Raw genomic sequence first — 23051 nt, forward strand, 5'->3', positions numbered from 1 at the left:
GGTGCAGCACCAACACCAAACAAAGTAAGAGAATACATACACTTAGATTTATTCTATATGAGCGATAACATATATACATTAGCTCAACTGACAAATACTCAAAATTTTGCCACTTCAGACAAATAGATACCTTCAAGAAAAGATATGTATATACAAGTATGAGCGCTATTACACGAGGCAACTTTTGTTCCGGCAACTTTTGGTTTATATGCGAGGGGGCGACGAGGAGAGGGGAATCGCGCCGAGTTTCCAGTGTTCAGCAACTCGCTTTGTGTTCTTATTCGTAACAGTTCCCTGCGACGTTTTTCGGCATTCGTGTTTTTTCTTTCGTAGTAAAAGATATGTATATACAAGTATGAGCGCTATTACACGAGGCAACTTTTGTTCCGGCAACTTTTGGTTTATATGCGAGGGGGCGACGAGGAGAGGGGAATCGCGCCGAGTTTCCAGTGTTCAGCAACTCGCTTTGTGTTCTTATTCGTAACAGTTCCCTGCGACGTTTTTCGGCATTCGTGTTTTTTCTTTCGTAGTAAAAGATATGTATATACAAGTATGAGCGCTATTACACGAGGCAACTTTTGTTCCGGCAACTTTTGGTTTATATGCGAGGGGGCGACGAGGAGAGGGGAATCGCGCCGAGTTTCCAGTGTTCAGCAACTCGCTTTGTGTTCTTATTCGTAACAGTTCCCTGCGACGTTTTTCGGCATTCGTGTTTTTTCTTTCGTAGTACATAGTTGCATTTGCGTATCTTTTTTTGAAATTAATATTTTGAACATATTTAAAAAATTTAATTTCATCTTTTGGTAAGTAATTTGCAAATATGTATACAAATATACATAATATAATATAAATATTTTAGAAAATAGAGTATGACGAAAAAATCTAATTAATTGAAGATATTGTGAAATGTATGGAGGAAGCCATACAAATTGATTCAGACGATAGTAAAAAGGGTGATATATGTTTTTTTTAATAAATAAAATGTATTTCTTAATTGACAGAGCTGATTAATATATGTGATAGAGTGGCCCAAATACCTATAAGGAAAAAGAAACGGCAATGGGTTAAAGTAAAGTGAAAGGGAATGAGAAAAAAACTCGAACAGAGTTGCGCAACACAAGTTGCTCGTATGAAGGTAATGGGCGACAGCAAAAGAGAATCGCCCAAGAATTAACAACAAAAGTTGCTTCATGTAATAGCGCTCTATGTCGACGAGATACTTTCACAAATATACCCAAACGCAAAGTTTCTAATGACTGATAACGAATTATCATTTACAAGCCTATGTGCACAACAAATTTACAAAAGGTTACAAATAGCGCACACCAAAACGCCAGCGTTTCATTCTACTACAAACGGACAAGTAGAGCGTACGCACAGCACAATAATTGAACTCGCGAAAGTTTTGGCAGACCAGCACAATTCAAAAACGTGAAAAAATACGCGAAACTAATTGTTAAAGAAGACAACGGAAGGACGGTAACGACAAATAGGGGCCGTGTTATTCACAAAGATAACATAAGAGTACAGGCATGTACAGAATAATTTTTTTTCTTTATTACACTACCGCATTATGCGACAACATAAGTGATTTAAAAAACAAAAAATAGGTGCTTGTTGAAACCGACCCGGTTTACATTTACCAGAATAGTTCGTTTTTATATCACATTTCAAATTTGTCCAACATCCTTGCACCTTACGAAGAGATAATGAAATCTTCATATAATTTAGAAAGCCAGCCTGAAACAAAAATATTAGTAAATAAAATTGAAACTTTAAAAAATCAACTCATTCCAAATATTTACAGGCCTAAAAGATCTATTAACTTTCTTGGTTCTGCGCTAAAATTTATAACTGGTACACCAGATCATGACGATCTTATAGAAATCAAAACGTCAATTAATATGCTAATAGAAAATAATAATAAACAAAAAAGCTTAAATTCGCAGTTTGAGAGAATACTTGAAACACTCGATCCTGAAGCAATAAATGATAATAATAATAATTTTAATTATAGCAATAAATTTAATTATAGCAGAAATTTATAATGAATTGCAAACAGTTACAAACACTATAAATTTTGCGAAAAATAACAATTTTTGCACTGGCACACTTAATTTAAATGATGTGCATGAATTAATAAACCATGAGGAGTTGGATCTTCCCCTTATTAATATATTAGAATATTTTGACATCCATATTTGTTACTTAGAACAAGCTATAATTACAATTTACAAATATCTAATACTCGAAATTAATTGTAGACTATATAATGTATACCTTTTAGCACATAAGCATGGTAAAATAGTTTTAGATCCTAAGATAGCAAAATGTAATAATTATCAAAGAGTTTCAAAATGTAAAAATTATTTCAGTAGTTTTATTTGTAAAAAAACTACAAAAATTTTAAACGATAAATCTGCACAATGCGAAATAATTCATGAAAATAACGCTCCAATTCAAATTTAATTTTAAACGGTCACATCTTGACAGATTATGAGCATTCTTGGAATAATATGCCTATATCTGGCCCTAAATTAATTCATTTTTCAGAATCCACAAACATAGATGGTATTACATATTACAACCATCAACAACAACTCAGTGAAATCATACACAACCAGCACAGCGAAAAGCTTGAAGTACTCCGCATTCTTTCCTCGAATTCAAATTACAAGTTCAGTAATATACAGGAAATTTCAACGTTTTTAATTCCAGTCGAAGAAAATCCAGTGCAGTTCACACTTATTATCATTATAGCATTTCTTACCTCCACAGCTACTATTTATGGTTTAGTACACCTCTGCAAATATGTATTGCCAAAATGTTAGAATGCTCAACAGACAACCACAAATCGACAGCTTATTTGAAACCGCCTACACCAACAGCAATTAGCAGCAAAGTAGCGAGGACGCTCCATTTTAACACGGAGGAGAGTTAAGGAACATTTGTTACTTATCACATTTTTGTACCGAATACATAAATTATCAACTGGTAACCTAAACAAACAATAACAATAGTCTCACCTAGCATCATAAATGTAACAAACAAAATGCATGTGCGAAAATGTAAACTGCACCAAACTATCTCATTAGTAAATAAGCAAACATTGTAAATGCACTATCAATAAAACAAACCAAATGTATCTAAACAAACAATATATCTGTAAACAAACCTAAACAAATAATATAATCTGTATCTAACAAAATATCAACTAGTAATAGGTAAAGTATTAGTTAGTATAAATAGAAGTAAGATTATGAAAAATAGGCAGTAAGAAATTATGAATAAAAAAGGCAACACAAAAATAAGTGCACTGCCCAAATAAATATAATTTCTTTTACTCACAACAAACGACAGTTTGTTAACTCGCGCACATTATATTACTGATATTACTGATAAACGATAATACAGGGTGGCTGATGAAAGCCGCTACCAAAAAAAAAAATTAAATAACTTTTTTTCTATTTAACGAATCTGGTTAATTTTTTTTTATTTTGCAGATTGACTTTTATATTTAACAAAAATTGATAAGTGGGACACTGAAACAAGAATTTGGATTGTCCGCCGCTATCACGCACTGGAGTCCGTAGTTTCGGTTCAAAGAGAGTATAGGCGCACGTTTGGCGGCAATCCTCCGAGCAGATGGACCATAATGAGACTTGTAAACAATTTTGCCGAGCATGGGACAGTCAACAGAAGACCTTACCATCGAAACCCTTCAGTTCGAACGGAGGAAATAATCGCTGCTGTAGCTGCTGCCATACAAAACAATCCACGTGTTTCGACAAGAAGCTTATCTGCTCAAATGGGTGTAAGCAGACAGTCATTACAGTCAATTATGCACAAAGATTTGAACATATTCCCATATAAAATTCAAATGACCAACAAACTGAAAGCTGCAGACTTGCCGATTCGCTTGGAATTTTGCCAGAAGATGCTTCAAATGGTGGAAGAGGATGGAAACATGTTGAACTGTCTTTTCATGTCTGGCGAGGCCCATTTCGATTTAAACGGCAACTTAAACAAACAAAATTGTCGAATATGGAGTGCTTCCAACCCACAGATACTCCATGAGACGGAGTTGCATCCACTTCGTGTCACAGTGTGGTGTGCAGTTTCATCACGCTGCTTTGTCGGGCCCTACTTCTTCGAAGAAAACGGTCACACCGTTACGGTTACTGGAGACCGTTACTTGAGCATGTTGAGAGAGTTTTTCTATCCAGAATTACGCCGAATGAGAATTTCTTTTAACTCTGTGTGGTTTCAGCAAGATGGTGCAGCTCCTCACATAGCCCAACCTGTTATGACAGAATTGCGACGAAAATTTCCCAATAAGCTGATATCCAGAAACTCCACATTCCGTTGGCCATCCAGGTCGCCTGACCTTATTGCACCTGACTTTTTCTTGTGGGGTTATTGCAAACAGGAAGTCTACAAAGCAAAACCAACAAATTTGAATGAACTAAGGCAATCCATTCGAGAAATAATTGCGGCTATTCCTGTCTCAACTCTACAAGCAGTAATGAACAACTTTTTGGTAAGATGCCGCACATGCATCAACGAGCAGGGGGGCATTTAAATTCCATTATTTTTAAAACTAATTAAGCTATATTTAATAAAATTTAATGAGCTTTAACATGAATAAAAGAAAAATGAATTCCATAGACTGAAAAAAAATTATTTGAGTTTCTTAATGTAGCAAAATTCATCAGCCACCCTGTATCATGACTTGCATTTGAATTGTTCTTACATATGTACATAGTATGTAATTATGTGCTGATATGTAGATGCGCATGAAAATTAAAATGACATATTATTGTAATATATGTATGTATTAAGTTTTTTAGGATATTATGATAGTATCTCATATATGTATGTATATCGCATATGTATATATAAAAACATATTCATATATGAAATTATATTATATTACCAAACATAAGAAATATTTAAAAATTAACTGTTATTCACACATTTACTACAAATATATATTTTGAAAATACCATAATTTAATCAGAATGTTATCAGTTTTGCATGTATTCATAAAAATTCGCAAAATGATAATCATATCAATAGCATGTAAACGTTTATAAATTAAAGCAAAAAGCCAACATGCGTCTGTAATAGCAACGTATACGAGGTGTGTTCAAAAAGTATCGCGAATTTTGTGTTTTTTCAAAAATTATTTATTTATTCATGAATATCTATTTTGTCCTCCCGTGCAAGCAAAGCAGCTGTCAACAATTAAATGAGCATTCAAAATGGCCGAGCTTGTCGGCATAAGTGAGAGACATGAGTACCAACATAACGCCACAAAAAATTCGAAATTCGAATATACGTAATCCGCGAAAATTCAAAATTCGAGATACTTTTTGAACACACCTCGTATTTCTGAGCATAATTTTCATTGAATGCTCAGCTCTGTTCACGCGCCTCTGTTAAAACTTCTACTTCTTAGCTAGCTGTGGTGAAACACGCTCATCGCATTTTGTTAGCTTTTGACAGTTCACACGCTTGTCCGTAGCGGAGAACTTATAATATAGAGAAGGTTCTTGGCGTGCCGATTGTCATCACGTTCCTCTTTTTGGAGGGGTTGAGTTTTCTATTAGTGGATTTCACCACAAAAACAAAAATCTTATTAGCGGATTTCACCAATATTTAACATGAAGGGGTCGAAAATAGCAGAATTGAGCATTTTCATTGTTAAATGAGAAAAGTGATGCTAATTTCAATGTTTACAAATGTACGCTTACAGATTCGCGTATTTGCAATGCGCAAACGACTATGGATATTCATTTATAGATATTCTCCATATATTTGATAACAAAGCTCATATGTACTAACATACATATCGTCACCTGAAATGCAAAATAACGTATCATCAAAAAATTCGAAATTGAGTGCCTTATTGAATATGATTCACTACATCAAATTGCATTCATAATATTACATATGTCCAACATTTTCAGGTTCTGCCCTCAGATATAAACCAGTTTTAACCAATATTAAAATTTTTTTCACTCATGTTCCATTTTATTTCATGTTTCATTCATGCCACTGTAAATTTTCGAAAATGTTGTTACGTTATTTTGCATTTTAGATGACGATATATACTTTTCTATGTACATTTGTATGCGCAATTGGACCTATTTAATGATAAATTCCATTAAATCTGTTGAAATTTATAATAAAGTCATATTTCCATAATTACCTAAATAAATATAGATACATGTACATACATATGTAAATTGGGCATTAGAGGTTTTGATGGTTGTAATTATACATATGTGCATATAAACAAATTTTTAAAAACCATACCCTTAATGATAAAATTTTTTTTTGATAAAATCCCATTTTGATAAAATCTTAAAAGTCATATGCATATATTTATGTGTGCATGTAAACAGATTTTAAAAAAACCGTACGCATAAAGGGTACATATTCACATAAGTATGAAAGAATCATTCGCATAATGTTTGTAAATTTGTCTACACACCAATTTGTGTGTAAATATATACACCCATTGTTTCCTATAAAAACTCCGTTGTCACAGACAACCAATTGCCGAACTTCACGTTTTATCAATAAGTCAAACATTGTGTTGTTGGTAGAAAATTCAAGCTGTGCCGAAAAAAATAAACGAATGGCCGCCGATTGTCACCGCTTTCCTTGCCGCTGTACAGCTTCGCCTACAAACCAGCGTAAATATGTACATATGTTTGTGTGTGAGCTTGCATATATATCGACGCAGCCGCGTAAAAATATTTCAGAATTACAAAATATTTTTCACATTCCTTGACAAATACAGTCAATCCCGGTTTGTCAAAAATAAAAATATAATATGGTACATAAGCGAGTGCGGATACTTAAACGAGTGGTACTTAAAACAATAATTTCTATGTTTTTCAAAAAACAAAGCTTGAGATGCAGAAAGATACAGTAAATTAAGAGGGATTGGCACTTAAGCGGAGTACTACTTAACCGGGATTGACTGTACACAAAAATTAGAAGAATATTGAATATTTTCTTTGAAAAATTTCTATACATGAAATTCGACAAATAAACTATGTTGTCTATTTTATTCCAATATTTTTTAATACTTATATTTCCGAGATTGTCACTTTTTCCTTCCCATACATTCCAGAAATATATTCAATTTATGATTTTTAGCTTTTGAAATCATCGCGAAAAGACGCTTGTAGGCAAGGCATGCTCGGGGAGATGTAATGGCGTCTGCTTTTATCAATGAATCGAATATGCTTTTTGAAAGTACGTTTGCGTTCATGAATGAAAATTTTGTTGTTGGGAAATTTACTATAAATTTTGACATACTCAATTTGGCTGCCATATTGGTTTCTGATGCTTTTTCAAACGATTTTTGTTTTTGTAGAACAATATTTGTAATTTTTGCTGGTGACATATCCACATGTGAACGCATGTAAGTATGTATGTTGTGTATGCATTGTTTGTGTGAGAATGTCATACGCACATATTTACATGTGTACTCATATTGTAAGTATGTGATGATTTTTGAGACTATTGTTGTTTTACCAGAAGAATGTTTGTATTTTTTGATTTACATGCGTACGCATATGTATATTATTTGTGTGAGAATGTCATATGTGTGTATGTACGTAAATATAGAGAAGCGCGCGCTTTTTATATTACTGATAAATGATAATATTGATTTGTACTTGCATACATACTTATGTACATACTATGTATTTGCAGGATATATGCGTATGAAAGTTTTAAATGATAAGAAGTATGATTTCTTATATTATTATTGTAATATATTAAGTTTTTAGGATATTTCGATAATATTTCATATGTATATATATCAACTACACATGCATACGAAATTATATAATATTATCAAATATAAGAAATATTTAAAAAGTAGCTTTTATTTGGACATTAACTACAAATATTACCATGAAAATAGCATAATTTAATAATAATGTTATCAATTTTGAATGAATTCACAAAAATTCGCAAAATTTATTCATATCAATTGATATGATAGCATGTAAAAGTATAAAAATATAAGCCAAAAGGCCAACATGCGTCTGTAAAAGCAATATACATACATATATTTCTGAGCATAATTTTCATTCAATGCTCAGCTGTGTTCACTCATTTCTGTTAAAATTTCTCCTGCCGGGCCAAAAGTGGTGAAAACCACTAATAGAAAATTCATGGCTCTTGACAGTTCACACGCTAGTCCGTAGTTGAACCTTCTCTGTATTATACGTTCTCTGTCCGTAGTTGGACCTTCTCTATAATGCACGTTCTCTGCTCGGAGCAGAGCCATGAATTTTTTATTAGTGGATTTCACCACTTTTGGCTCGGCAGGAGAAATTTTATCAGAAATGAGTGAACAGAGCTGAGAATTCAATAAAAATTATACTCAGAAATATACATGGCTTTTACAGACGCATGTTGGCCTTTTGGCTTATATTTTTATACGTTTACATGCTATCATATCAAATGATATGAATATATTTTTGCGAATTTTTGTGAATTCATGCAAAATCGATAACATTATTATTAAATTATGCAATTCTCCAAGCAATATTTGTAGTTAATGGGCAGATGAGCTACTTTTTAAATATTTCTTATCTTTGGTAATGTAATATAATTTCATATGTATGCTTATATATATGTTTATGCTATATATGTATATGATATATTATCATAATATCCTAAAAAACTTAATATATTACAACAAAAATATATTTATGTCTATAAATCACACCTTTTATCATTTAAAACTATACGCATCTATCCTGCAGATATGTATGTACAAATCAATTTCAAATCAAGATATTATCATTTATCAATAATATAATATGCGCGCGCTGCTCTATATGTACACACATGTGCGTATGGCATTGCCACACAGATAATGCATACACAAACCTACATACATATGTATGTATATGCTGACCACCTGTACGTAAATGACACGTACAGTACGTAAATTTGGAGCCATGTACCGTGTACCGAAGCTTTAGCGAAAATCACGAAAATGTACGTAAATTGAAACGGAGAATATTGATGTACGTAATTTGCGTTAAAACAACAAAAAATTGCTATACAATTGTGTCCCACCCGTGACGATGGAATGAATATCCCTAATGCAAATTAAATATATTCACCCAGCTTTAACTATGTTAAACTCGCCATTATGGCAACGCCGTTTGTGGAATGCTTTTATTGTATTTGTTCGTGTTAAAGAGAAATTACATATGTTAAAGCTCTTCTTATTTACATTTATTCATGTATTTTCTACCAACAATTTGTGGAACTTATGCTGACCGGTGATATTGTGGAAGCGACGCTATTGTGTGTGTACGTTGTATTATTTTTTTAAAATGTCGCGAAAACGTGGAGTAAATATATTTAACGAAAAATTGAGCGAAGCATTTTCGTTTATTAAGAAAGCGAAGACCGAAAGTGATGTCCTTTACGAAGTGTGCAACACGGGTTTTAGTATTATGCATAGTGGTCGCCAAGATATTGAGTTGCATATTAAATCAAAAAATCACCAAAATACATTGCAACGCCTCTAATCATGGCAGCACAAAAATGTTTCCGATATTAGTTCGCTTCTTTTCGGAAAAGGATGGCGTCAAAGTGAAAATTATAGACTTGGTAGATGCACATGGAGAAAGTTCCGAAATAATTGTAAATTTAATAGCGCTATGAAAAAATTGAACATAAATAAGAAACTAGTTGCGTTTTGTGGAGATAACGCGGCGTGTAATTTTGGCAACGTTAATCGAACCGGCACAAATAATGTGTTCTACAAACTGAAGCAGCTTTATCCTGGATTGATTGGCGTTGGATGTGCAGCGCATATTGTTCACAATACTTTAAAAAAAAGCTTGCGACAAAATGCCTTTTGATGTGGAGATGATTGTAGTCAAAGTTAATTCACATTTCTATTTGTTCACCGTGCGTGTCGCAAAATTAAAAATTTTGTGAATCCGTGGATGTGGAATATAACAAACTGATAGATTACAGCAAAACTCGTTTCCTAGGCTTGTTGTCATCAGTCGACTCCATATTAAAAATTTTTGATGGTCTTAAGGAGTATTTTTTGGGAGATCCCAACACCTCAAATTCTTTGCTGCTATTTTTTGAAGATCCAAGGGCCAAGATGTGGCTGCTTTTCCTTCGTGATCAAGTAAGTATCGGTTAATGGGAATGAAATGTGTCAGGCACCAATAACTTTCTTTTTAATTTCTTATGTAGGCATCTATTTTCAACAGAACAGTTAAAGCAGTGGAAAGCGACAATATTAATGCAATGGAAGTTGGGCATGCACTCAATTCTTTTGTCCAATCGTTCGAATCTCGGAAAAAAAGCATTTTTGTCCGCTACAGTGCAAAAGGAAATGGAACATATTCTGCTGTTGACGAAAGAGTGTCAAAAGAAGAGATGCAAGATCTCTCACGTCAATTCTATGGTTCGAATATTAATTTAGATTTATTTTCAATTTAAAAGATTTTATTCATTTCTTTCTTAGAATCATGTATAAAATATATTGAAAAGTGGAAAGAACAATTTGACCATATTATGATTTTCGCCTGGTGTGCTCTTGATCAACCACCGAAATGGAAGTTTATCGAAACCACCGCGAAGTACAGTGCAACCAATAACCATTTTGATCTGGAATCATCCGATACTGATTTATTCGATCAGTTCACGTATTTGGAAAGATACGTAACCGAAGAGAAAATCCAATCGTGGGAAGAAAATGGTACTGCCACCGATCAACGCTGGGTTGAAATTTTTCAACATTTCGTCAAAAAGAAGGTTCCATACAACCACATGGTCAGAATCATATCGTATATTCTCTCCTTGCCAGGCACATCAGCCACCGTTGAACGAGTATTTTCTCTGATCAATCAGATTTGGAACGATGAAAAATCACAAATAAAGATTGAAATATTGCGAGATCTTTTATATGTGCGATACAACATTAAAACGACTTGTAAGGAATTTTTTGAATTTTTAAAAATGCAACCTAAAATGTTGAAGGAAATTGCATCAAATGAAAAATACGCATTCAAAAATGCCAATCAGATCGACGGAAACAAAAATAAGTATGCTGAAATTTGTATGCAAAAAACGAGTTTGGATATCGAAAAATAAACTGCTTTCTCCATAACTTGACCATAAATTGAAATCAAATTAAATTAAATTGCATTTGCAAGCACCGTTTTTCATTAATTAAAAACTGTACATAATATAAACTTATAGTAATCTAACTATCATTATAGAAAGAGACAAGAAAAAAAATTTTGTGTACGTAAATGAGATCTTGAAAAGGTGGTCATATACATATGTACATATTTGTATCAAATGTAAATATGTCGTTCGTAAAAACTGCAAACATTTTTCTGCAAAAACAACAATCGTCTAAAATATCATCACACATACTTACATATATGCGTACACATGTAAATATGTGCGTATGACATTCCCACACAAACAATGCATACACAACATACGCATGTAGATATGTCACCCGCAAAAATTACAAATATTGTTCTACAAAAATAACAATCGTCTCAAAAAGCATCAGAAATCAATATGGCCGACGTCAAAATTTATAGTAAATTACAGAACAACAACATATTCATTCATTAACGCAACGTACTTTCAAAGAGCGTATTCGATTCATTCATAAATGCAGACGCCATTACATCTCCCCGAGCATGCCTTGCCTACAAGCGTCTTTTCGCGACGATGGCAAAATATGTATGTGAAGGAAAAAGCGACAACCCCGCAAATATAAGTATAGAATAAAATTGGCCACATAGTTTATTTGTCAATTTTCAAGTCAAGAAATGTACCAAAGAAAATATTCAATATTCCTCTGATTTATGTGTACAGTGGATCCCGGTTAAGTAGTACTCCACTTAAATGAAAATCATCCCTCTTAACTGTCTATATCTTGCTGCATCTCACGGTTTGTTTTTTGAAATACACTCAGTCCTTTTTTTACGCGATTTTTGGTTCTGCCACTAATCGCGTAAAAAAAAATCGCGTAAAAATGGTTAGTTTTCCAATATTAACTGACGAATTGGTTCCGAATATAAAAAATATCGTGTATAACAAAATATACGCGCAAAAAAATATTCAAAAACAATACAATAAGTTTCAAATTTCTGACTTATGATTTATTCATTCATAACAAAATAAAAAATACAAAACAAAAACCATATATAAAAGAGAAAAAAATAGAAAATAGGTAGATTTGTTGAAAAAACCGTTGAATGCTGTTTAATCACTGTCATTATCCGTAGTAGAAATTATTCTTAGCCGCTTATTTTGATGGCCTGCACTGATATCACTAGAATTTGTATCAGAATCAATAGTAAGAACTATGGATTGATGTTCTCATTGACTTAGCATCTCCGACCGAGTTTGCACCATAAATTCAGTTAATTTTGTTTGAATGCTTCTTTTTGGATCCAATAAATTCCGATGTAGTTCTTTATATCTTAACATGCAGAGACTCAATTCTTTTTGAAAAATTCGTGCACGTTCGGCATCAGTATCATTTTCTACAAAATAGTTTTCCAATTCCGCTGCAAGTTTAAGACCAAGCAAAAAACGAAAAAAAGCAATCGCGTTAAAGTGAGAAATTCGCGTAAAAACAGGAATTTGCGCTGCAAAAATAACCGCGTTAAAATGAAATAGCGTAAAAAGAGATCGCGTAAAAAAAGGACTGAGTGTACATAGAAATTATTGTTTAAGCACCACTCGCTAAGTATCCGCACTCGCTTATGTGCCATATTATATTTTTATTTTTAACAAACCACAAAAATATGTATCTTTGAATGTGGCACATAACCGGGATTGACTGTATTTGTCAAGGAATCTAAAAAATATTTTGTAATTATGAAATATTTTTACGCGGCTCGCAAAAATCTGCGTTGATATGTATGCAAGCTCACACATAAACATATGTACATATTTACGCTGGTTTGTCGGCGAAGCTGTACAGCGGCAAGGGAAGCGGTGATAATCGGCGACCACTCGTTTTTTCTTTTCAGCGCAGCTTGGATTTTCTACCAACAACACAATGTTGTGACGCATTGTATGAAACAATGGGTGTGCATATTCACATACAAAGCTGTGTGTAGACAAATTTACAAACATTATGCGAATGATTCTTTCAAATTTGTTTACGTGCACACAAAATTACATACATATGTGAATATGTGAACATTATGCGTATGGTTTTTTTTTAATCTTTTTACATGTACACCAGAGAACGGCTTCCGTTGAGCGCAAAAATATTCATGCACGATCAATACCCGAACTATCAGCCCATTCGGCTCAAGCGCTCAAAATGGCATTCGTGAATGTTTTCGCTACTGAGCTAAATTCAGCTCAATTGCGGTAAATTCGTTTGCTTGCTGAGTTTATTCACGCTCGTTTTGAAACAGCTCTACTCAGGCGTTCGCTCATTCGGCTCAACAATGATCGTGTTGAATGAAAACAAAAACACAAAAGAGCAAACTCAATGGGTATGAGCAAACTCAACGCATATGAATAAACTCACTGTGCTTGAATAAAAGCGCCGCCTCCTTAAGCGATTTGCAGCACTTATGTCTGTTTAAATTTGAAGAATTTTTTGGCAAATATTTTAAAATATTGTTACAGGATTGGCAGTAGTATATATGTAAATCCATTCCAAATAGTGCCATCCTCTTTAATAATTTCAGATAATATATTCCAAACATGGCTCCTTCCCTTATGTCGGGCTGACAATATGTAGGCGTTTGTACGTATTTTTTCTAAAATATCTTCTTGCTCCATATCGACGGGGTGACAAATACATATTCAAATATAAGTTGTGTATCAAAATCTTAGTGCAATGCATGTGACACATAAGCTGATCGCGAACAAAGCATACAAAAACAATATACATACCAGAGAACTGCAAAACTCACTTTTTCCTTAAATCAGCTCATACGCAAAAGTTTCTATTCAATTCCAATCACTGAGCGAAAGTGAGCTAAACATTTCGTGAAGTGAGCGAGCATGAGCTTAATATTTCGCGAAGTGAGCAAACGTGAGGAAGGCATTTCGGACCGAAGGCTCGCATTGTACGCAAATGAGCGGTTCGGCAACATGAGCTGATTTTTACTCAACGCTGTGTTTCGCTCAGTGATTGGACTTGAATAGAAACTTTTGCGTGTGAGCTGATTCAAGGAAAAAGTGAGTTTTTCAGTTCTCTGATGTACACATAATTACATGCATCTATGCGACGGTTTTGTCTTTTGAGATGTTATCAAAACTTCTAATGCCCAAAGCAAATAATTATATAAAGATATAACTTACCAAACCTATGTACATACATATGTATATAAATTAAATATTTAGGCAATAATACATGACATTATTATATATTTCAATAGATTTTATAGAATTCATCAAAATATAAGTTAAATTGCACATATACATTTATATGTACTTATATGCTTTGATATAAAATATATTGAGAATATCTATAAAATACATACATACATAGAGCAAATAGTCGTTTGCGCATTGTAAAACTGCGAATCTGTAAACATTGAACATTTCTAAGCATTGAAATTAGCATTACTTTTCTCATTTCACATTGAAAATGCTCAATTCTGCTATTTTCGAAGCCCTCATGTAAATATTGGTGAAATCCGCTAATAATTTTTTGTGGTGAAATCCACTAATAGAAAACTCAGCCCCTCCAAAAAGAGTAACGTGATGACAATCGGCACACCATGAACCTTTTCTATAATACGCGTTCTCTGCTCCGAGTGAAAGTAAAACTGTGGGAATAAGATTAATACCAGAGAACGTATATTTATAGAGAAGGTTCACGATTAGGGATATTTCACGTTTGGGATATTACCTGTTTTGGATGAGCGTGTTTCACCACATTTAACATGAGGGCACACAAAAATAGCAGAATTGAACATTTTCAGTGTTAAATGAGAAAAATAATGATAATTCCGATGTTAAGGAATGTACGCTTACAGATTCCCTTTTTTACTATGCGCAAACGATGCTGCATATAATTTATAGATCGGTATATGTACATATATTTCTTATGAAAGCACATAAGTATGTACATATGTAAGTATATATTTTAAAATTGAACTATTTTATGATGAATTCCATAAAATCTTTGCAAATATATAATTCAATAAGATTTGTATTACTACCTAATTATGCATTTTATATAGGTTTGGTACGACATTCATATGTATGTATTCATATGTATGTATATACTTAAATAAATATTTGCTTTGGTCATTAAACTTTTCGATATCATGTTAAAAGACCAAGCGGTCGCACATTTGCCCATATATAATCATGTGTGCATGTAAAAAAATACAACAACCATACGCATAATGTTTGCAAATTTGTCTACATGCAACCAATGTACATTCAATGCTTCATGCTTCATGCGAAATTTCCGTTGACGCGGACAACCAATGGCGTAGCTCATATTTTTTGCTTTCATGTCAAAAAGTCAATGTGTCGAAATACTGACGCGTCACAACATTGTGTTGTTGGTAGAAAATCCGAGCTGTGCCGAAAACACAAACGAACGATCGCCAATTGTCACTGCTTCCCTTGCCGCTGTACCAGCTTCGCCCAAAAACTATCGTAGATATGTATGTTTGTGTGTGAGCTTGCATACATAGCGACGCAGATTTTTGCAAGCCGCCTAACAATATTTTTTACATTCCTTGACAAATAGAGTCAATCTTTGTTAGTGCCACAATCAAAGATACAGATTTTTGTGGTTTGTTAAAAATAAAAATATAATATGGCACATTAACGAGTGCGGATACTGAAGCGAGTGGTACTTAAAACAATAATTTCGATGTATTTCAAAAAACAAACCGTGAGATGCAGCAAGATATAGGCAGTTAAGAGGGGTGATTTAATTTAAGCGGAGTACTACTTAACCGAGATCCACTGTACACATAATCAGAGGAATATTGAATATTTTCTTTGACACATTTCTTGACTTGAAAATCGACAAATAAACTATGTTGTCAATTTTATTCTAATATATTTGAATACTTATATTTGCGGGGTTGTCACTTTTTCCTTCTCATACAAATATCAGAAATTGTTCAACTTATGATTTTTAGCTTTTGCCATCGTCGCGAAAAGACATGCTCGGGGAGATGTGATGGTGTCTGCTTTTATGAATGAAGCTAGTTTCCTGCTGAAAGTGCGCTTGCGTTCATGAATGAAAATATTGTTGTTAGGTGTTTTTCTACAAATTTGGGCATCGACCTGTGACGCTGATGACGCTATATGAAACCATTGTTGTTTTTGTAGAACAATATTTGTAATTTTTGCGGGTGACATATCTACATGTGAACGCATATAAATATGTATGTATGTATGCTGTGTATGCATTATTTATGTGGCAATGTCATACGCACATATTTACATGTGTACGCATATTTGTATGTTGGGTTGTGTATACATTATTTGTTCGGCAATGTCGTACCCATATATGTACATATATATGTACATATAGAGCAGTGCGCGCACACTTTTTACTGATAAATGATAATATCACGATTTGAATTTGAATTCTACTTCTAGTATACATTTGTAACTATGTGCTAATATCTAGATGCGTATGAAAATTTAAGTGAAGAAATGTAATTTACATACAATATTATAGTAATATATTAAGTTTTTTAGAAAATTATGATAGTATGTCATAATATACATACATATATAGCATATATACAAACATATTCACATATGAAATTATATTATAGTATCAAACAAAAGAAATATTTAAAATATTTAATAGCTCTTTTTCGTACATTAACTTCAATTATAGTTTTGTAAATAGCATAATTTAATTAGAATATTATCAGTTTTGCATGTATGTATTCATAAAAATATGCAAAATGATAATCATCAATTAATATGATGGCATGTAAACGTATAAAAATAGAAGCAAAATGCCAACATACATACATCTGTAATAGCAATGTATTTCTCTGAGCATAATTTGCATTAAATGCTCAGCTCTGTTCACGCGCCACTGTTAACATTTCTCCTTCTGAGCTAGCTGTGTTGAAACACGCTTATCGCATTTTGTAAGCTTTTGAGAGTTTACACGCTTGTCCGTTGTTGGACCTTCTCTATAAATATACGTTCTCTGTACATTACTGAAATTTCCAAAAAGAAACTAAAAGGGTGGTCTAAATATAAAAAGAAAGTATTAAAAAAAACACGAAAACACAAAACAAAAACGTGAAAATAAGTGAAAATAATTATACTTTAATAAAACAGAAGTTATCGGATGAGAAAGATAAACCAATTTAAATAAAATGGCTTCTAATAATAGGAATTTAGAAAATTGTGTAGAAGCAATTACACAAGAATTTGAATTAAATTCAATATATAATCAATAAGGCAACATATTCAAACAGATATAAAATATGTAAATTCTTTTGAGGGTGATACTGGACAATTACCAGCATTCATTGAAGCAATATGTAGATAGGATTCTGAGGGAATATCTTAACCAGGAACAAAAGTTTTTAGAGTAGTGTACGATTTAAAAGTAAGTGGGAAAGCAAAAAATTATTTGCTTCTTGCCCCACCAGCTAGTTGGGACGATTCCAAAATAAAACTAAAACAACATTTTAAGAATAGGAAAGATCAAATGACCATAACTAGGGAAATAAATACATTACTAAAAGGTAGCATTAGCGAGTTAAGCAGCAGAATTAATGAAATAATTGATGCTATAACTGAATTTGGAGCTCTCGACGAAAACGGGGGGGCAATGAAGGAAATTTTTTTACGAATGCTTATTCAACGTATTAAGCAAATCACATCAGGGACTTGTGCTTATACAATAAGGAACTCAATTTCATTGACTCAGTTATCAGGAATTATATATAACTTCATAGGGCTAGACAAAGGTAATTTAAATCATTCATTTAAAAAATCCAATAATTTAGATACCAATAGGATCCAAAGAAAAAATCACAATTATAGGTTTAACTATCAAAAAAATGGTAGGCCAACACGTACAAATAATTCTGAAAGTCAGCAACAAAATAATAGAACTAATAACATACAATTTTCGAGGTCAAACAAATGGATCGGGTCAACATAATAGCAGACTACAAAATACAAATAATTTTTCTAGACAGTACTCTAGGAATACTTGGACTAACAATAACGGCAGATATTATAGGCCTAAGAATTTCAATAGGCCTACTCCCATTTGAAATGTTTAATTTACCTATTGGAGAGTGAGAGAGTACGGTCATAAGTACATTAAATGGCAATATTGATAAACCGAACATTAAAGTAAAAAGTTCTTGCCCTGCGGAGTTTAATTACGAAGAAAATGCTATGATTAGATGGCAATTGTTAGATTTCGCCAAGCCATATGATTTGTTATTAAGAAATGATTTTATTTTCAAAAATTATAAAATTGTTGATATAGAAAAAATTAATTACATATATTAATATAACTTTGAAAAATGGAACAATGATTCATTTCCATATGAAAACTGTTCAGGAACAGGTTTACTTATTGGAAGTGAGTGAACAAAAAAATATTGCACTTAATTATTTAAAATCAGATGAAAGAAGCAAGATTGAAATTCAATTAAACCGATTCTACAAATTATTTTAAAAATAGGGGGATAATCTCATCAACACAAAAACTGTGGAACATGAGATTAAGACACAACCAACCAGCAAATAAATTCAAGAATCTATAGACTACCTCCAAAACACGAAGTAGAGGTAAAAAAGCAAATTTATGAGTTACAAAGTCAGGGTTCAAACATTCAAAAATACAGATTAGTGGTTGACTATAGGAGACTTAACCAACTGACTGTCGACCCTCTGGCAAAGCGCAGTACATTAGCACCATTGATTTAGCCAAAGATTATCACCAAATATTAATGGCAGAAAGGGACATCGAAGAAACAGCTTTCGTTACTCTGGCAGGACTGTATGAGTACGTCCGTATGCCTTTTGGGCTTAATAATGCCCTAGCCACTTTCCAAAGAATGATGAATGATATTCTAAGAGAATTCATAAACAAATTTTGTGTTGTCTATTTGGATGACATTTTAGTCTTTTCCACGTCCTTGGAAGAGCATACTCTATCACTTGAACAATTTTTCGCGGTTTTGGCGAATCACAATTTAAATATTCAAGCAAGAAAAGGTAGCTTTCTAAAGAAAGAAACGAAATTTTTAGGGCATACATTACCAAAAGATAGAATTAAACCTAATACAGAAAAAATTATGACCATAAAAGAGTTAGAACTTCCGAAAACAGAGATACAGCTTAAAAGATTTTTGGGAGCTACAGGGTATTATAGGAAATTTACTAAATACTATTCGAAATTAGCATATCCCATGATAAAGTACTTAAAAAAGGTTATAAAATAAATCCAAGATATCCGCATATGAACAGAAATATACTACAACAGATAAAGAATTTCTAGCCATTATATATTCAATAACATATTTCAGGCCGTACATATGTATATGGCAGAAAATTTAAAATTATTGCCGATCATAGTCCAATAAATATCTAGTTTATAAATATAAAGGAAAGGATTTTTCTCAACGCCATCAGAGGTGGTTATTGAAATTACAGGAATAAAATTTTGAAATAGAATACTTAAATGGAAAAAATAATGTTGCAGCTGATTTCTTGAGTCGAATTTAGAAATCACAAGAAATAAAAGAACGTAACGACAATGAATCCAACCTGGAATTGTCAGACACAATTCATTCCGCAGAAGAAGAATTGCTTGATCATTTTCCAATTAAAGGAGAAGTTGTAAATAAATACAAACATCAAATCATATTGACATATAGCCCTTAAGCGACTTAAACCTGGCAAAAGGATGGTGCAACACGGTAGGGCTAAACATCAACCCAGCAAAAACTACCGTAGACCCATTCACTAGGTGGAGATCTCTTCCGGGCCTGAGGTCCCTAACACTAGGAGGCACAGAGGTAGAAATGTCGAAAGAGGTCAAATTCCTTGGCCTCACTTTAGACTCATCACTACGGTGGAGTAGGCATTTGGACTTAACGCTGTCCAAAGCAACCAGAGCACTAATGGTATGCAGACGCCTGGCCGGCAGATCATGGGGCTGTAAGCCAGGAATCATTAGATGGCTGTATACCATGATAGTAAGGCCTATTATCACCTATGGAGCGGTGGCTTGGGCCACCAAAGCAGCTCAGTCTTCGGTGATCCGCAGACTATCAAGGCTGCAAAAACTTGCCTGTGTCTGTGCTTCGGGGGCAATGCGCACATGCCCCACTGTGGCACTGGAAGTTATATTGGAGCTCACACCGCTGCACCAGGTGATAAAACAAGTAGCAAACCACACCATGCAGCTAATGTCAGCAGAAGGTTGCGGTAGAGGAAAGTTAATGTCCTCCAGACAGATGGACATACTGGCGGAAATCACACCGGTAGTCCTCCTCCCAAAGGACGGCACAACGAAGAAAATAAACTTCAAAAGAAATTTCAAAGTTACTCTCGGCCGCAAGACGGAGAGGAGCGATTCCACGCTGGAAAGACTGCTGGAAGACAGTACCATTCAGTGGTACACTGATGGCTCAAAAACACCGGAGGGTATTGGGGCAAGTATTGCGGGACCGCGTACTAAGCTGTCAATACCAATGGGCTGCTTCCCAAGCATCTTCCAGGCTGAAGTTTTTGCCATATGTCAGTGCGCTGAAGTCAACCTCAGCCGCAACTATCGCAACCAGCGTATAGCTATCCTCAGTGATAGCCAAGCGGCACTAAAGGCGATTTCATCATATGAGATCAAATCGCTTTTAGTTGAGGAATGCATAGAAAGGCTAAACCGCCTGTCCTTGTGCAACCGAGTGCACCTAATTTGGGTGCCAGGACACAAAGGAATAGAAGGAAACGAGAAGGCCGACGAACTGGCCCGCGCTGCGGCAGCGCCCAAGGTGATGGGACCAGAACCATACATAGCGGTAGGATCCCACACTTTTAAGGAGCTGCTCCGCACGGAGGAAAGAACGGAGGGAGAACGGCATTGGCAGCAATCATCAAGCATTTGCCACGCCAAACTGCTACTAGGGGGGTACAGTCTCTCCAGGTTCAAGGGACTTATTCACCTCCCCCGTGAGAAATTCCGTCTCCTCGTCGCAATTTACACAGGGCACTGCAGGCTCAGGAGGCACCTGTCCAACATGGGCATAGTCTCCTGTGCTAACTGCCGGTTCTGCGACCTGGAACAGGAAACACCAGCACACCTAATCCTGGATTGCACAGCAATCTGTGGAAAAAGGCTTAAGGCCCTGGATTCCATCTATATCAGCAGGGATCACATCACCTCAGTAGCGCCCGGCAAACTCCTAGAGCTATTCATGCTACTGGGACTCTGGGAAGACATGTGATATCGTAGAGGGCACAATAGACCTTAGTTCGCGGTGCATTACCTCATAACATTTATCTATCTATCTATCTAGCCCTTAAGCTCAGATGCAAAGACTCCATGGAAGAAAAGTTATTGAAATAAACCCAGTATAAGAAGAAGAAGAGAACAAGGAAATATTAAAAAGATATATAAAAAAAACGGAATAGTGGGAATATTTTCCGAAGTATCCGAAGCGGATTACCATAAAATGCAGAAATTACTAATGGAAATGTTTGCTCAAGATATAAATTTAAAATGTGTAAAATGCACAAAAAGAGCCTCAGAAATAAAAAAAGAGAGAAAGAAGAGAGAGAGAGAGAATTACATAAGCAAATATCACTTTACCATTCAAAAGAATCTATGCATAGTGGTCTCAACGAAACGTATAATTCACTAAAAGATAAAATATATTACCCTAAATTTAAGGAACATATTCAACTACTAATAAACAACTACCAAAAATGCCAACAAGTCAAATACGATAGGAATCCAATAAAACCAAAATTTCAATTAACATAAACCCCTGAAAATAAAAATGAAATAGTACACATTGATATTTTTCATTTCAAAAAACAATCCTTTGTAACAGCATTAGATAAACTTTCAAAATTTTCGGTAGTCTATAAAATAACAGATAGTAACTGGCCCGCAAAGAAAACAATTTTAATGGAACAATTTTCAAAATTCGGTAAACCTAAAAAAGTCGTTATGGATAATGAATTCAAAAGAGAACAGCAGATAATGAATTCCAAACATTACCAATATAAAGCTAATACATTGTTAAGAAAATTAAAATTAAGTGAAAATTGAATTTCTTAACAAATAAATATATCCTGTAAATGTATTAAACCATATCGAAAATTTAAATGAAATTAAAGAATTAAAATATCACAAAAAGGTTTCATATGAAGTAAATAATATTTGAATAGTCATTTTAATAATAGCAGTAGTATTGTTAGTCATATGGATCAAAAGAAATAATGTAAAAATTAAAATTTTAAATACAAGGATGCAGGAGAATCCTAAAAATAACGAAACGATGAATCAGCATTTTTTAGTAATGTATAGAATTTAATATGAAGTCTTAAGTTTTTAATTGAATAAAGAGTTGCTGAACTAACATCATTGAGGGAAGTCATTTTTGAGAGCATATACATAGCTAAATAACATAACTCGCGCCACTGTCAAAATTTCTTTTTCCGAGTTAGCAGTAGTGAAATCCTATTATCGTGTTTTCATAGATTTTGACAATTCACGCTCTGGTTCGCAATTGAACCTTCTCTATAAATCCTCTACTGTCATACTTACTACAACCACGCCCACTTCCTATATAACAGAATTTTAACTTTAATATTTCAGTATATATGTATACAAAACACCAATTAATGTAGGGGGATAAAACTTTTCCCGATTAGTGCTTTTGTAGTGTTTCACTTTATGATCAAAAATTGTCCAAATCAAACCAAAACTTTTCAAGGTTCGTAAATCCACGGTGGATTTATGCCGCATATATCGCCCAATATGTGAGTTATCTGCATGAAAATAA

The 23051-nt window shown here is 33.8% G+C and overlaps 1 protein-coding gene across 1 annotated transcript; it reads left to right on the forward strand.

The window, feature by feature from the left end:
• The first annotated feature begins 10139 nt into the window (after positions 1–10139).
• Positions 10140–10915, forward strand: LOC120780693. Its single transcript, XM_040112958.1, has 4 exons — positions 10140–10195; positions 10264–10477; positions 10538–10794; positions 10880–10915. Exons 1-4 carry the CDS (start codon positions 10169–10171, stop codon positions 10913–10915), a joined length of 534 nt encoding a protein of 177 aa, XP_039968892.1. The 5' UTR covers positions 10140–10168.
• Positions 10916–23051: the final 12136 nt, after the last annotated feature.

The sequence above is a fragment of the Bactrocera tryoni genome, unplaced genomic scaffold (genome assembly GCF_016617805.1).
Source record: "Bactrocera tryoni isolate S06 unplaced genomic scaffold, CSIRO_BtryS06_freeze2 scaffold_25, whole genome shotgun sequence".
NCBI lineage: Eukaryota > Metazoa > Arthropoda > Insecta > Diptera > Tephritidae > Bactrocera > Bactrocera tryoni.